We start from the raw sequence: 17,615 nt of genomic DNA, 5'->3' as shown, positions 1-17,615 counted from the left end.
AGTTTTAATGTGATTACACCTTTGTAAATCTACACTAGGGGAAAAGAAGCAAAAAACCAACAAACAAAAAGCCACACCACTAAGACAATAGTAAAAACACACAAAGATCAAAAATATGTATCAAAGACACCTACAGTATTTCAGAGAAATGTTCCCTATGGTAACCAGTACGTTTAAAATAATGAGCCTACCGTACAGTAACCAAAATATTTTCCTACATTTTTTATTTCATTTTTGTTATATTGAGTTAGGGTTTTTTCTTATGAGTTAACTTTTTTCTAATTGAAACGTCAAATGAACAATGTAGATTTGTAAAGGTTCTACTACTGAAAGTAGAAAATTATGTTAGAATATGATTTGTTTATACTGTAGGCAAACACAAAAATGATTGCTACGTGGTATAATAAAGGGTGAAAAATTCTGAATAGTGTTTGCCATTCTCATTTCTTATTCATATAGAACAGCAGGGTTACAGAGCAATGTTTGAATATCGCAATATTTCCTGGTTATTTCTGGGCTGTCTGCATTGCATTTTCCTAGTGCATTCATGTCTGACATTTAAATGTATGCATGATGACAAGGTTTGCATGAGCGAGTACATATAACTGAGAATGATCCATTATATTCACATCATCTACTAACTTCCATTAAGCATAAACATTAGAATGCTGAACAAGTATTAACATAATGTAGAATTACTGCAGTAATTTTAAAACTGAAGATATGTTAAAAAGTAAAAATAATTATTTTGTAATGTTTACTTAATGCTTTACCAGGGTCTACAATTAAAAGGAGACAATTGCTAGTGAAAGATTGAATAAAGAAATGTTTTTCTTTTCTTCATACAAGATTTACAATACCTTATATATCTGTAATTTTTCCTATAGTGAGAATAGTCATTTAGTTTAATTCATTTTATATTTTCATAATCTGAAGATTATGTAGCATTACTTTTCAAGACCTATTTATATAAAGTTTAGTTACAGTATAAAAGCTCATGCTCCTGTTGTAAAAGTTATTAATCTATCAGCACTTTTTTCAAGAGGAAGATTTTATTGAGGCTATTTAAAAAAACAGTTTAAATGAAAATATCCTTCAGGATTTATTTGGGGCAAAGAATAACCCAAATAATCAGTCCTACATATATTGGGGTGGGGAAACAATTAACTTTATCTGAATTACATAAATTAGAAATACAGCAGAAGGTTATATCAGTGTCTTGCACAGCAGTAAAGAAAAAAGTGAGTGACAAAGCAGCTTTAAAAAGAGAAGTAATGTGTTACAGAGTTAGAACAGATGACTAGCAATCTGGCCTTTTAGGATCTATTTCTGGGTGACACTGGGCAAGTCACTCAGCTTCTCTCAGTGCCTGTTTCCCCAAGTATTTCAAAGGAGTGATTTGAGACTTAACATTTGTAAAGTGCTTTCAGATCTTTGATAGAATTTCAAAATATTATTTTCATGTGAACAAATTCTTTCTGCATAACAAACGACAGGGCTTAACAGTGATCTCATTACATGGCCAAATAACTGTCTTTTCTTCCAGGCAACAGTTGCTGCTTTTGCAGCAAGTGAAGGCCATTCACACCCTCGAGTGGTGGAGCTGCCAAAGACTGATGAAGGTCTTGGCTTTAACGTGATGGGAGGAAAGGAACAAAACTCTCCTATATACATTTCTCGTATCATTCCTGGAGGGGTGGCAGAAAGACATGGAGGACTCAAGCGAGGAGACCAGCTGCTTTCTGTTAACGGAGTGGTATGTGAAAAGTTTAGAGTGATTTCCTTTTTCATGAGAGTTTTTATTTTTCCAAATGAAGGTTTAAAATGCTTAAAATGTTTAAAACACCACAAACAAAATTAGCTCAGTAGTAAGACACCCGAGATGGTACATTTGCAGTGAACTAAACAACTTTATGCCACCACATCTTTGTTATAATATTGATTGTTAGAGCTTCATCTTCCAATGTGGCTCAGCTCGGAAAAGTGACTCTAAAAATATCCTTATGGATTTCCATTGTTTATTGTCTAGATTTCTGCATAAAATACATGCAGTTTACAAGTTAAAAAGATATCTTCTGTTATTGCCTGTGCTGCAATTGGAGAGTCAAACTGGGCTTTTTTTCTTCTTGTACTTCATAGCCAATAACAGTCCTGCAGGCCAAAATTAGGCCCTCTGTGAAATTTGTGCAGGCATGTGGCCTTCAGTGGCTTTGTACAACTATAATTAAAAAGGAACTAAGTAAACAATGTTGATGATTCACAATGAAGAATAAAATCCAGCTCATTCTGTTTTACTTGTGTTGTTCTGTAGTGTTATTTTTGTCACTAAAATCAGCTGATTTCAGTAAATACCAGGGTGCATAAAAATCATTGATTAAAAAAATAAATAAAAATTGGATTTTTTTATTTAAATCAGATTTTTTTGATAAAAAGCTTTTTTTTAATTAAGACACATTATAGCTCAAAGATATATCATGGAATAGGGATTTATAAATTCTAATTCTATAGTATAAGACAATATAGTCATGTAATGTTTAAGAGAAGTTTTGTAAATGAGTTCCAATAGTTCATGGATTAGGGACCCAATCGTATGGGGTCCCAGGGGCTTCTGTATAGATTATGCAGGTTAATCTTTCTATCTACCCAATGGGACATAATGCTCAGTCTAGAAGATACCATCAGAGATGCTTAGTTTTGCAGTTCTCAAACTGTGGATTTGTGTCTTCAGAGATGATATGCTTTTCAACAGCAAAAATGTTTTTAAGTACATAATTAAATAATATATAGAGGTGAGAAATAACAGACCTCAACCCTATTGTCCCTCTGCAAATTGTGTACATGGAGTCAATATCTTACCTCTCTGAAAGTGCAAAGTTTCAAAAAGTTAAATAAATAGAAGATTGTTGGGGGCAGAATAGATCTGGACAAGGAGAAAAAGTCTGGAGATAGATGTGAGAAGAGCAAGACAGGCAGTAGAAACAAAACTGAAACTGTTTGAGCAGCATATTCCAAAAATCTTGGTCTTTCTGAGTGTAGCCTTCATTGATTTGAGATCTACCATACCATTCTCTCACTAGAAGGGGAAACCTATAATGGCAGCAGGCCATAAAAGAGACCCAATTTGGAAATATTGTAATGAATTTCCTCTGCCTGTGGGTAAGACAGGCATGCGTGCAAAATGCAAACAGTGCAAGAAAGAAATGCAATGCCTGGTTGCCCGAATTAAACAACATCATGAGAAGTGTTCCCTCTCAGGAGGAATCTGCATTGAAGATGATGATGAAAGGAACATGTCTGAACATGCAGGATTTTTAGGTTGGTAAACTTTTTTATTTCATACTTCTTTCTTAAGGACTGCTTGTCTTCCTTCTGGACTATTCTTGAATTCTCACGTCTGAGCAAAAAATATAGTTGTTACTCTGTTACTATCACTTTAGATGCAATTGTGATAAAAAATAAATAACTGAAATAGGCAGATCTTCCTTTTATAATTTCACCTTTAAAGTAGTACTGCATGTCAGTGAATGCAGTGAGTAATACTAAATGAGCAGTCTGGTAATAATAATTAAATAACTGCATTGACTTGTTTTGTTTAGGAGAATCCATCCTCAACATACAGGATTCTAAAGACTATCCACCTTCAAGATCACCATCATTTTCTATAGTTTCAGAGTTATCTGCCAATGATAGGTTTCAGTCACATCATGTATATCACACAGTCACAGTATATCACCTGTAGCAAAAAGAAAAAAAATCTCCATCATCCAGAAACAACCATAGATAAGTTTGTGATAAGAACAGCAGACTACAAAAAGAGGTAATATATGAAAAAATTGCCTGGTTTGTTTATGCAACAAACTCTCCTTTCTGTATGATTGAGAACCCACGTTTCAGTAACATGGTTCAGTCATTAAGACCAGGACACAGCCCACCCAACAGAACAGATGTTGCACGCAAATTACTGGATAAAGTGTACGAAAGAAATTGAGCAGTGTGAAAAAGGTCTAGACGGTGAAATTGTTAACCTGAATCTTGATGGATGGAGCAATGGCCACAATGATCCTGTTGTATGTGCTTGTGTGACAGAAAAAGAGAATCTCTTCCTTATAGAAACAATTGATACATCAGGAAATGCAAAGACAGCAGAATGCTTACAAGAAGTACAAGTAAAAGCTATAACAAACTGAAAAAAAATTCAAATGTCTAGTATGCAACTTGGTCACAGACAATGCTGCAAATTTATCCAAGATGAGAAGAAATTTAGAAAGAGTCCCAAGCTAATAACATATGGTTGCAGTGCTCATTTGATGCACCTCTTAGCCAAAGACTTCAGTGTTCCAGAAATAAAGGTTAATGTTGTTGAAATTGCAAAATACTTCCGAAACAACCACTTTGCAGCAGCTGCTCTGAAAAAAGTGGGAGGAACCAAGCTAACTCTCCCACAAGACATGCAATGGAACTCAGCAGTGGACTGTTTTAAGCACTATATCAAGAACTGGCCTAATCTCATGACAGCTTGTGAACAAGATCGTGAAAAAATAGATGGCACTGTCACAGCCAAAGTTCTCAACTCTGGGCTTAAGAGAAATGTTGAACACATGTTGAGTACCGTGAAGCCTATTTCTGTAGCCTTGAACAAAATGCAGGGAAATAGCTGTTTTATTGCTGACACTGTTGAAATTTTGAAGGAACTGAGTGAGACCTTAAAAAGAGAACTATGCAAAGACACAGTTAAATTACAAGCTTAAAAAAAACAAGTGGGACAAGCACTATGTCGAGCTCATTTTCTTGCAAATATTCTCAGTTCTCAGTACCAGGGTCAAACCTTAATGGCTGAAGAAGAGGAGTTGGCTATGACATGGACATCCAGCAATCCTCCCTCCATAATGCCAAATATAATAAACTTCAGAGGTAAGGGTGAACCATTCAAGAAATATGTTTGCTGATGATGTTTTAAAGAAAGTCACAGCAGTGAACTGGTGGTCGTCACTTAAGCACTTGGATTCAGAGACTGTTGAAGAGATAAATCTCACTTTTAACAGCAGTAACTTCTTCTGCCAGTGTAGAAAGAATATTTTCTTCCTTTGGACTAATTCATTCCAAATTGAGAAATAGTTTGGGACCTGAAAAAGCAGGAAAGCTTGTTTTTCTGTTCCAGATTATGAACAAAAAGGAAAATGAAGGTGAAGATGACTGAGTTAGCTGCAGAAGCCAATATTTTAAGTTTCTCATGTTGACCTGGCTGACATAGTCAATTTAATTTTTTTTAAATATTTCATTTAAATTTTTAGTTATAAACAAACCTGATTTTAAAAAAACTTGAATGTTTAAATAAATTCAAAAGTTCATATGCTTGTTTTGTTAAAATATTATATGTTTGCTGTTGAAGAAAAAGTCCAGAATACATAACATTGTTGTGTTAGTTAAATAAAACAATTTAAATGTCTGTCTGGTGATGTTCTCCTAATACAGCATGGCAAGAAATCCTCCAAATATTAATGATTAACCTGTTGAATTGAAGATAGTTCACTCCCAATGACTTCATAAATATCTGCTTCAATTACCTTTGGTAAATGAAATAACCAAACAATCATTCATTTTTTGATGTAGCTGTAAAACTAATCTGAAAAGTTTTCAAAATAAAGCACTTTAAAAATGAATACTGTGTACCTTCTAAAAATGAAACCTATATCTAATCTCTGAGTTGTGAAGAATATTATATTATATATTAATGTATATTAAGGTTATAACAACCAACAAGAATGCACTTTTATGTAGAAATCCATGATTAAATGTAGTCTTCCTGACTAATGAATTTTATTTAAATCAAATTCACCCTGGTAAATTCATACAGGGAGCAGATGTGTAAAGTAAAAAGGTGTCATTTTACATAGTTACTGTCCTTTTCAGTCACCTTCAGACTGACTGATTTGCAGTAGTTTCACTCTGGACTCCAAATAGGGGAACTGGAATAGAGAAAAGAAAAATCAGGCCTGAGTGTCTTTGGGGCCAGTTCTGCCCTCAGATCTCCCCATAAATTATCACATATTTTTTGCACCTCTCCTATGTGTGGTATAGCAGGACATGAATAAAATTATTCCACTGCAGTTTTTCAAAGTGACAACATTGAGTCCCTGGGCAGAATTTATCCCTTTTAAAAGAATTTTCTACAGTCTGAAGACTTAATGATGAGTTAGGATTACACTATTTCTTCTTCTTACAATTGCCTCGTAAATATTAGTGTATTTTCTTTGTGTTATAATCTTTGTCCTCAAAATAGGAGTCAATCATCATAAAGCATGAAGTCATGGCATAAAGCCAAGTATTCTGTTACTTCCTTGCCCTTTGCACAGCCCCATTAAAATCCATGAGGCAGAGGTGAAATGTCAGTAAGTAGATTTTGTAAAATATTAAAATAGTACGGCACACTCCAATAGCATGCTTCTGCCTGAGAACACTGTACAAAAGACTGTAATCCTATATTCCTTGTGCACCCAAAACTTCCATCCAAATCTCCCATTGACCATCACCTCCATATGAAGGGAAATAGGATCACACCCCAAAATTATTCATCATAAGCTTGAAATATAAGAACGTTCAGCTTAATTTTCTGTTCATGGCAATACTGTAAAGAATAGTAAAGCATCCTCAACTAGAACTGGGTTGGGAATTTTCTTGATTAAATGTTTTTCAATTGGAAAATGACGATTCATTGAAACTGAACCTTTTTGTAGAAACATAGTTGTTGTGATGAAACTTTTGTCAGGAAGGTTTCTCAAGTCAAGGATGGGAATTTCTAGTTAAAAAGAACAGCAGACAAGAGACTAGCCAGTAGCCTTGGGGGTATGACATCACGTGGGATGTGGGAAACCCATGTTCAAGTCCTGGCTCTGTCTGATTTGGAACAGAAACTTGAATCCTGATCTCCCACATCCCAGGTGAGTGTCTCTCTCTCTCTCCATGTTTTTGGGTCTCAGTTTTGTCCCCAGGCAGAATGGGAAATTTTTGAAAATTTTGCCAACCATCCCTATGCACTAGGGGGAAAAAATATGATTCCATAAATAAAAGAAAAGCTAATACAGAGATCGATCAACTTCACAAGTTCCAGTATAATATTTAACCAAATAAGTTACTTGAACTTCGCTGGTTGGAGGTAAATCAAATAATCTCATTGATATTTAGCATCACTGCCAACTGATGAAGAGAAAAATACAGGTAAAAGGAAATGTAGTATTCTAATTGACCAACAGACTTAATTGGAAAGATTTTTTTTTTAAATTACAGCTGGACAAATACTGTAAAAATAGGTGAACCGTCAAATTTTAAAATGCATTTGCTTTGACTATATTCTCACCTCTTTGTGAACTGCCTACAGAAGTTTACTTGCAGGAATTTGCACTGGAACAAATATTAAGCCAATACTGCAGAAAACAAATGTCAAATTCACCATTTCAAGTATGCACATCAGAAACCTGAATCTAAGAGTTATGCTCATCTGGATGGGTGAAACAAACATATCTGTGATCCATGTCTAATGAAAAAAACCTTCTATTTTGAATTATAAATCTTGAAAACTTGAAACAATACCTGTTGCTAACGATTCACAAGCCATCCAGCGGCTGATTATACCCACACAAAACATTTCTAGAATAATTTCAAAACAATAAAATAATATAGAAGTAGTGATCTTTTCACAGACAATTTGAGAACAGAAGCAAAGAAGCTAAGTTTTGCTAACCTACTGTTCGCTGTGAACAAGTCACCTGCATCTGAGATAAAGCAATAATATACAGCAGGTGCCATATAACAGATGGATCAGCAGTGGAGATGAAAATGAAATATCAGCAGCTTGCTTATGCTCATATGTTGGTGGTTATCCAACTTTATAATTATCAACATAAAACTAGGGCTGAGTGTTCAGAACCTGTATTACTTATCCTAGTATGACTGGTTGGTGTTGCTTAAATTGTCTCACCAGAACTTTAAAAGAAATATTCATCAGTGTGCAGGGGAGTAATGTATTCTTTTCCCTAGTAAAGGGCATTGTATGCAATAAGCCCTGCAGATGGCTCAGCCAGACATATCTGGCACTGTTAGTTTATATTGCAGGGGATACAGCATAAGTATACAAAAACTGATTCTCATCCAATGTCTGTACTTATAGACCTCAAATAGGAATACAACTCTCACTTTGCCTGCTTGCCTAGTAATCAGATTCCTTTTCCTTGTCTGCAATTGAGTAGGGGATTTTTGACTATAATTATATGCGCCTGGGTATAGTAATGACAGTGCTTTCCTGTATAATATCTGCAATTCCTTTCCTATTGTTATCTCTACAGTAGGTCTTTTACTTTTATTCTGCTTGATAGCACCTGCCAATGCTGCAAGATAAAAAAAAAAAAAGTTAAAAGTGTATTCTGAATATCCTTCTCTTTGCTGTTCTTAGGTTGTTAAACAAAGAGGGAGGAAGCCAAGTTGGGTGTTAAATAGTATCACAGCCTTTTATTCAGCAAGCAGCACTGGCATATGGTGTTCTTTATTAAAGGGTATGTTGATGAGCAGTCCCTCAGATAACACTGGGCATACAAACATGTTATGCTTTAGTTAAACACAGGTTATTGGGCTTGACACAGGGGTCACTGAGTGATATTTAATTGCCTGTGGTATACAGGAGGTCAGACTAGATGATCTAGTGGTCCCTTCTGGCCAAACTCTTATGAATTTAAGAGTGACAGCAGGCACAGATGCATTAAAACCAAGTACAGTAATGGTGTTGGATGCAACCGAACTCACCTTTAATTTAGCTTTGGTTGATAATACCTGAACTCAGGTCTCTGATGGGAGCAAGTTCCATACTTAGTAGCATAATCGTTTACTTTGTCTTTTGTAGTTTCACCTTCCTTTTTTTGTTTGAGATCTTCAGTCTTTATTCTGCATCTTTCAAGTCAGTGGGAGTTTTCCCATTGACTGGACTGGGAGCAGGATGAAGCCCTTAATTACTAACTAGATTGCAGTTAAGTTTTGTAAGTGGTTTGAGAAGTGGAAATACACAATCTTGTTGAGTCCATTACACAGGCACAATTACAATTGTTTACTGCACCATCTGTAACCATCCATCCCCTTTAAAAACAAAATATATGTTTTATACTTAAATAATTACATGCAAGTTCAGATATGCTACTTGACATGTGCTTACTGCCTATTATAAATAACAGCAGTGAAGTAAAAATATGCTGCTCAGTAAATATAGACAGTGTTAATTGCTATGGGTGCCCAGTGCTGATGCCGATTCATATTGACCATAATTCGTTAGGAAGAAAGTGACGTGCTGAAGGATGCAGAGCTGCATGTGGTTAGTTTCAAGAACAGAAGTCACTTTACAGTGATCAATGTGACCATGTCACATATTAGTGATTTATTATATAGCTAGCACAATAAGCACTGGGTACATTCTCCTCTGATAGAATTCAGTACACCATGAGTTTAATAAATAGATAGCTTTTGAAAAATCAAACCACAAAACACCTAAGCAAATTTTCAGTTTGTACATGCAAAAATTATCTTTCAAGTAAATTTTAAAATATCCTATTCATATATTGTTTTCCATTTGAGCTCTGATCGTTTTGTGCATTAGACACATTCTCACCTAATAATTTTTCAAGTATTTATAGTGGAATTCTATTTTTTGCAAATTACTTTCATTTAGCTCTGGATGTTCAGCAGATTTATATTATCGTAATCACAACAATTAAAAAAGTGTACTCTGTCACGTAACTTTAATACTATTTTAAGATCTTGCAGTGGGAGGGTTTTGGAAGAGATTTAGAAAATCTGTGCTTCAGAAACCATATGGTCATGCATCTGAAGCTAGTTTGTTAGTTAGCTGAAGGTTCCGTCTCACTCTGGCTGCCAAATACAGAATGGCCTACAGAGGTGAAAGAAAGCCGGTACGGTCCAGTACAGTGTACCGGCAAGAAAGTGCTGTCTGTACTGGCAGGCCACTGATGGCGGGAGAGGGGCAAAAGGGGCAGCTGCCCCAGGGCCCTTTTAACTCACAATTTAAAGGACCCGTGGCTCCCGGCTGCCCTGCATACTGGTAAGTCATTTAAAGTTACTTTTACCCCTGAGCCTACCTCATCATTTTAGCACCTGAATTGATAATTACCATCTCCCCAACTTTGAATATAAATATAATGTTTTCTGAAGCATGTTCACATTTCTGAAATACTTATGTCCCATCAGTTAATCTAAAAGTTTATTCCTTGCTTGGGACAGTATTTTCCAAATATGTTGTTGATGTAACTCCTATGCTGGACCCTATATCAAGTTATGTTTCCTGCCAGCAAGAGGTTAGAGGACAAACAGTATTGGTTGTATTACACATTTCACTGAAGTCAAGTCAGGTAATGTGCCTGCTTTTGGCATCTTCTGCCTTGATAGTTCTATCTCAGTGTGCCACAGCAGAAGTAATTCATATTTGTTCTGATCTGTTACGCACAGTATTCACAATTTATTAGAAGTGACAAAAATAAGCAAAATTTTTTTCTAATTTCTGACGTTCCTAAAATGATGCCAATGTATTCTTGCAATATTAGACTTTTATCAGTGCTGCTTCTTCTCTTTGGAGATTTGTGGCATATGGGCATAGTTTCCTTTTAAACAGCTTGATACACAATTGCCTCAATATATTGTGTGGCAAAGCTTTGATTTCTTTTCTTTTATGAAAAAAACAACATTCATTTAAAAATGGTCTACAACCCACATGAAGATCTTGGTTGTAGGGTTTTTGCACTGAGACACTTTTGTTTGTTGGAACGTATATGACAATCATCTATCATTATAGAATTCCACCATTCCACCTAATGTGTGGAACAATTTGTACTCCTGAAATGCACTCCAGTCAAGCAATTTAATGGGGAAAAATGAAAAACCTCTTTCAGAGAAATCACCTCTGCTTTTGAAGACCTACTATTTAAAAACAAAGTAAACATACAAATCAGAAATTAAGCACATTTGGGAGTATGTTTCATTTCACAGCAGATATCTCTTAATGCAAGCCATTTTTGAGAAAAAGGGTATGTACTGATCTGACAAGAGAATTTTGCCCTTAATCAGGGCCCTGAGATCCTTCAGTATGTATGTTTTCTCTCTCGTTCCTTTCTTTTCCTCTGTACTCTACCACAAATAAAGTACCACTTTTTAGAGACTATGTCAAACCTCATTGACAGAAGACCTTGCTTCCTCTCCCAAATAGACATTATCAATCACTTGTTCCAAGGACTGAATATCACTTCTTGTGAGGACTGGAAATCTAGAATTCAGGACTGAAAGAAAGAGAAGGAAGGGGGCGTTTGGGGAAAGAGGGATAGGGAATTATAGGAAATTGAAAAAGAATAGATACTACGTATTGAGAAGCAGTCAATAAAGAGGATTTACTGTGCTCAAGCCTACATTCCAAGGAAGCTAGTGGGAAATGAGACACTGGAAGCTGCTTTTTAAAGTTGACTTCAATGGTAGGTGGGTCAGGAGATGGACATTGGGTTAATCTCCTTTTGTGTGTAATTGTATATAGAAAAAACTTCAACAAAATTTATACTTTTCTTAAGCTTAGAAATGTCAGTAATGTTGTCTCATCTCCCCTGTTTTTTTCCGAAGAATCCAGAGATGTGGTTTCTTGGCTTTTAATTGAAGAAGGTCTTCAATCTTTAGCAAAAGAGCTCTCTTCTGAATTGTCTATTGTGTATTTGAGTTAAATGGGTGTTAACAAAAACAATAGTTTTAAATCGTCTGAATTACAAAAAACAAACAAAAAGCCTGCAACTTTTCTCAGTTAGGTTTCAAATCATACATATCAGAGTTCTCCACTTACCCTTATGGTCTTCCAGGAAACCAGGGTAAAAATCCAAACAGAATAGTAACAAAAAAGCTACCTTCATACATCATAAAAAGTCAGAAAACCATTTCTCTTTCACGTGCATGATATATTTTAAATGTTTGGATTTCACAAACCATGAACTTGTCTCACCTACACTTGTGCCACCCCCACTCTACCACGACCACACACCTTTTTATTTTTTTCAGTATCAACACACATACACCACCACACTCAAAGTCAGTCTGGTACTGCAGAGTTTAGCTAGAACTGCGGTATTTTTAAAACTAAATTCAAATTCTGTTTTCGGACACAGTTAAGTCCAGCATAAATGTGGCTTAGCACACGGATATGTCTACACTGATAAAAAAACCTGAAGCACCTAGTGTCAGAGCCCAGGTCAGCTGTTCAGGCTGGGGCTGGAGCCTGGGCTCTGAAACCCTGTGAGGCGGGAGGATGTGACCTCTTGGGTGTGATAGGCTAGTTTATGATCTTGCAAACATTTAAATATACGCATCGCTCTGCACTCACATGAGCAAGACTTAGAGTTCAAGGTGTCTACTTGCATGAGGAGGATTATGTACATGTTCATGTGTAGATTATGGAAACTAAGGTCCTAGTTCATCACTCACCCCTTGGCCTCCTGGTTTGCTCTTGAAGATGCAGTTAAGTGGACATTGCAGCACATATGCCTGTCTGCTACTAACTGGATGGAGAGCACCAGCTCATTTCGCATAGGCTACCAAACAGTAGGGTGACCAGATGTCCCAATTTTATAGGGCTAGTCCCAATATTTGGGGCTTTTTCTTATATAAGCACCTATTACCCCCCACACTCTGTCCTGATTTTTCATACTTGCTATCTGGTCACCCTACTAAACAGTCACTACTAGAAGGGGTCTGCACTTGTGATACTAACTCCTGTTAAGCAAAGGATGTGATAATGCATGTGAGCAGTCCCATTAACTTCTAAACACAAGTAATCTGTTAAGTTGGTAGGCTTGCTCGCATATTTGAAGTTAAGCAGGTGCTTACATATTGCAGTGAGCTCCATGCAGTATCAGTGCCTTAGAAATGAAAGGCTAGTGAGCCATTCCCACACCCAACCTGCTCGCTTCTCACCCATGTTAAGCTTTCACACTTCCTGTATTCCACTTTCTTATCTGGTAGCCATAGAAAAGGTTTGACAAGCTTTTCTTAAATTCATTTGGTTTTGCATTATTTTGGTTTATATATCTGCAAAACTCTCCCCACCCCCAGTTTTTGTATGAATCAGAAATTATGCTCATTTTCACATTTCAGATGAAACCTAAAAATGATTCAGGCATCATATTTAAAATGCAAAAAGAGATAATCAATCAACCCTGCATAAATCTTATTTACATTTACATTTCTCCCCCAATGACCATTTGAAAAGTCTAAAATAGGGAAACAGCTTAAACCACAGATACCCTTTCTGTGACAGCAAGTACGAGAAGAGGACAGCACTCTGGATAAAACCAGCATCTTTAGAACTCTGTGTTCTCCTTGCTTGCAGAGTGTGGAAGGAGAGCACCATGAAAAAGCAGTGGAGCTCCTGAAGGCTGCTAAAGATAGTGTCAAGTTGGTCGTGCGCTACACTCCCAAAGTGTTGGAAGAGATGGAGGCTCGTTTTGAAAAACTGAGGACAGCACGACGCCGGCAACAGCAGCAACTGCTAATTCAGCAGCAGCAACAGCAGCAGAATGCACAGCAAAATCATATGTCATAGGTGAGATTATTCAATGGTCATTCTTTTGGCTCAAACCTGTGAAGGGTTGAGCATCTTTTACCAGCTACTGAGCACCAACCGCAATGGGAGCAGAGAGTGCTTATCGCTTGGTAGACTTCAGTGTGCCCTACCCGAAGAAAAATGCACTTTGCAAGTAGGGGATTTGCCACATCAGAATGTGGAGCTATTTTTCCAAGTCTGAATCTAGAAATCAATACCTGGCATACAAGTCTAGCATGCAATACAAGGAAGAGTCCGAGCAGTAACTTAGTATTTTTTCTGCACACCCTCTCATACTGTATTTTACTCCCATCAACCAAAAAATAGAGTTATTGTAAAAATTACAAATTTTTTGCTACCAGCTTTAGGGTTAATATAACAGTCCCTTACTACTACGCTGCAGAGCATCTACACATATGAGGGGAATTTTTCCCAGCCCTTTCACAGCTACAAAAAGCCCAAAATGCACCAGAGCCACTGTGGTTCCATTGCATAATGTGTTGGAAAAGTGCTTAGTTGCATATCCTACCTCCACTGTGGTAGGGATATTCCATTCACCGCATGGGTACTTATATGGCCAAAATTACTATAGTATCTGAGTGCCTTACAATCTTTAATGTATCTTCACAACACCCCTGTGAGATGGCACTTCCTGATCACTCCCATTTTCCAGATGGAGAACTGAGAGGCTAAGTGATTTGTCCAATGTCATCCAGGAAGTCTCTAGTGAAGCAGGGACTTGAACCCAGCTCTTCCAAGTTGTAGGCTAGTATCCTGCTTTGGTCCCCTAGACAAGAGTCTTTTGCTGAGGTTTTGCATGTGAGATCAGAATTTTGCTTGGTGGACCCTTATTCTGCGAGTCTTAGTCAAAATTCCTGTTTTCCACTCTTAATGTTACAGATGTAAATGGTTAAGTTTTGTGTAATAAATTGTGTTTTTCTACCTTAAACTGGACTGTTGCAGGAACTATTAAAATGCAAAATCTCACAAAGTTTTCAAATAAAGTTTAGACAATCTCACCCCAATTAAATCTTTAAATGTACTATAGTGCTTATAGTTAAAGTTATTCTTTGTTGGGGAGAAAGGAAGGAAGGAAGGAAAATATGAGTGACCCAATCCCTCAATTCTTTTTGTTAGCTCTGAGAAGTGTTCTTGTTTGTTTAATTCTAGGTTATTCTCAAGAATAAAATCCAGATCAAGAATTCAGTAACCAAGCAATTGGAGCTGTGCTTCAATATTCCAACCTACAGTTACAAGGAAGCAGAGGGAACACAATAACTGAACTCACCAAGAAGTTATGAATAAGTGGTGTAAGAATAATTTAGTAAAAACCACAACACACCTGGTACCTTCTTTATAAGGCTTTTCAGTACAGTGCAGTCTCAGATACAAGATTTCTATAACTTTATTCCTAATGAGCAGTATGGTAAGTAAACACTATGAAATGTAGAGAAGTTTGGGGTTTCTTTATAAATCATTGTAAGGTCCAATCTTGCACTCCTTATTCTAACAAAACTCTGGCCTATTGGTTCACTGAGGTCAGTGAAGGTTATATCTAAGGATGCGAAGATCAGCTGCTAGTAAAGGTGAAGTCTTTCTCTGCAGTTATTTCCAGAAATGAACAACTTGTAGTTCATCAACCAAACTGCATCTGTTCAAAATGTTGCCACAAACATAAAACAAAAACTCTCACATCACACTCCATAACCTCTTTCTACTATATATTGTAGAGTTGTTTTAATCTGACTTCCGGTTTATAATAATTTTAATTTTTTCCCTGAAAATAGCAAGTTACTATATTTATAAAATATTCAGTTGTAGAAGCAATTGGCTTTTTACTCTTGATGTTTCCATATATTTTATTATGCATCAATAGAGTGAGGCAGTTTTAGATCTACTTTAATTTTATTAGTAGCAAGGCTAGAGAATCTTAGAACGTATTTTTAAATATAGGTATTGCTTGTATCCATTAGAGCTATTATTCTGAAATCAATAACTTAATATACTGTATATTTATTCCATAAAATATATATTGTCAGAATGTACTTGTTACAGAAATAGGATCTTTGCTTACCATGTATTACAAATATAGTAAGATAACGTTAGCAAAAGACCAAGTTTTGTTTGGCACATATTCATGTGATAAATATAACCCAGGTATCTTAGCTTTTCTGTATTTTAAAATTTATTTTGTATTTCATTGTTAATATATTTAGGAGAAGAAGTGTAAATTGTTCCTGGCATATTTTCTTGTAGGTCAGTTTGATCTTGAAGTTTAGAACTTTATCAAATCAAATTGGAATGTAAAAGCAAAATATATAAGAACCTTTTTAAGTTTACATTTACTTTTCCAAAGATTAATGAACAGTCACAGCCAAAGCTGGAAGGCTAAAAGGATCATCTACCTTAGAAGTGAAAAAAAACCAAAAAACTTAATCCTCAAATTGTGACCAATTTATTATCATTTTAAAATGTCTCCTATATAGAGAAAAAGGAGGCAAAAAGGAAGTCCTCCAATTCTTCCATACTGAAAACTCCAGTTGATTTCACTTGGAATTTGGGGGCACAACTATTCTGAAACAATGCTCTGGTTGCAGCCTTGTAACAAAAAGGCCAAAACATGTTACATCTTTTCTCTGCAAGTACTCACATCATTGATTCTCTTCACTTAAGTATAAGAGCTAATCAAATACAGAGCAGACAGCCACAGCGGGGGAAATGGATATACCACAGTAGCATAGGTTTAAAAAAGAATACCTACTGGCCACTAGCTTTGACAGTGTTCCATTTAACTGCTGAAAGTAATCATGCTTTTAAAACCAAAATTATATTAAAAACACCAGATGAACAATATAATACCTAGAAATAATTCCATCCAGTGGTCCTGGTGATGACATGAATTAAACAGTCTAACTTGAGTGTGCCACCAGAAGTTAAAGATGGAATATTCTTTTACTACGTTGTGCAAAGATTTTGTAGGAGTTTTTTTGTTTCATTTTTTAACTTAAGATTATGTACCCATTTGAAATATCTATTTTAAAGCTATATTTTTAAAAAAACATTAGTATTGATAGTATATGAACTATTACTGCATATGACTGTATTATATCCCATGATAATGATTTGAGTTACATTGACTACTCTGTATAGAGACCAAATATTACACAGTACGATTAGTGAGACCACTGTATTACATTCTTTCTGAACTCTCTCCTGCCCCTCATCACAATATCTAGATTTTAATGGAATGGACAGTTAGTATAGTAAATTGCAAAAAAAAAAAAAATGTCATTAATGTCTTTATATAGAGAAGCATATCTAATTCATTTGCATATGTTATTGTCCAATAAATTATTTATACATATTAATATAAACATCTCAGTCTCTGCCAACATTTAAAAATAAGAGGAGAGTATAATATAGGTACATTACAACAGAAGGGGCTAAAAATCACTGGGGTTAGACTAGATGACCTTTGCGGTCCCTTCTAACCCTATGTTTATGGGGTCAATTTCAATGATCATACCTGCACTGTGGATCTGTAAAGATGTAGCAAGTTAATCACTGGAACAGCTGACAGCAGCCTCTACACACTACCAGTAATCTGTCATCCTCTAAAAACTGAACCTTCATTTATGGATGTTCTCTGCATTTTTCACATAAATCTACAGCTTTGATTCAGCATAGCACTTAAGCACATGCTCATGTATTTAACTAGAACCTAAAAGTGCACACACCGCTCTCTCTCTCTCTCATTCAGACATTCCCACTCTTACAGCTAGTTGTTTGCCTTTTTATTTATTGCTGTTACCGTATAAAATTGGTTTATCTGCAGTCACTTTAGTAAGTTTAAGGTCTCATTGATTTTGGCAGGAATAACTTGAACCCCCTCAGATACGTTTCCTTGTATTGACAGTGAGTTGAACTAGAACAGTGGTTTTCAACCTGTGGTCCACAGACCCCTAGGGGTCTGCAGACTATGTGTAAGATTTCC

At 36.0% G+C, this 17,615-nt stretch overlaps 1 protein-coding gene and 1 long non-coding RNA gene across 4 annotated transcripts in view; one reads left to right on the top strand and one right to left on the bottom strand.

The window, feature by feature from the left end:
• LIN7A (lin-7 homolog A, crumbs cell polarity complex component) overlaps window positions 1-16,155 on the top strand; it is a 62,953-nt gene extending 46,798 nt beyond the window's left edge. For 2 of the 3 annotated variants that reach the window (XM_050935853.1, XM_050935862.1), the window contains 3 exons: window positions 1,547-1,756; window positions 3,078-3,315; window positions 3,597-5,245. In XM_050935853.1, coding sequence (XP_050791810.1) covers window positions 1,547-1,756; window positions 3,078-3,315; window positions 3,597-3,739 — 591 coding nt within the window. In that variant the 3' untranslated portion in view covers window positions 3,740-5,245. Of the gene's footprint in view, window positions 1-1,546; window positions 1,757-3,077; window positions 3,316-3,596; window positions 5,246-13,408; window positions 13,622-14,791 lie in introns of those variants that run through there. The other variant, XM_050935854.1, reaches the window with a different exon arrangement.
• Window positions 5,379-13,397, bottom strand: LOC127042735 (uncharacterized). The gene is made up of 3 exons (XR_007772036.1): window positions 11,218-13,397; window positions 8,794-9,120; window positions 5,379-5,966 (listed from the first exon to the last, which is right to left on the bottom strand). It is a non-coding gene; the product is annotated as an uncharacterized LOC127042735 (long non-coding RNA).
• Window positions 16,156-17,615: the final 1,460 nt, after the last annotated feature.

The sequence above is a fragment of the Gopherus flavomarginatus genome, chromosome 1, assembly GCF_025201925.1.
Source record: "Gopherus flavomarginatus isolate rGopFla2 chromosome 1, rGopFla2.mat.asm, whole genome shotgun sequence".
NCBI lineage: Eukaryota > Metazoa > Chordata > Testudines > Testudinidae > Gopherus > Gopherus flavomarginatus.
Note: the sequence above shows the minus strand (reverse complement) of the source record. Positions and strands in the feature narration are given on the sequence as shown.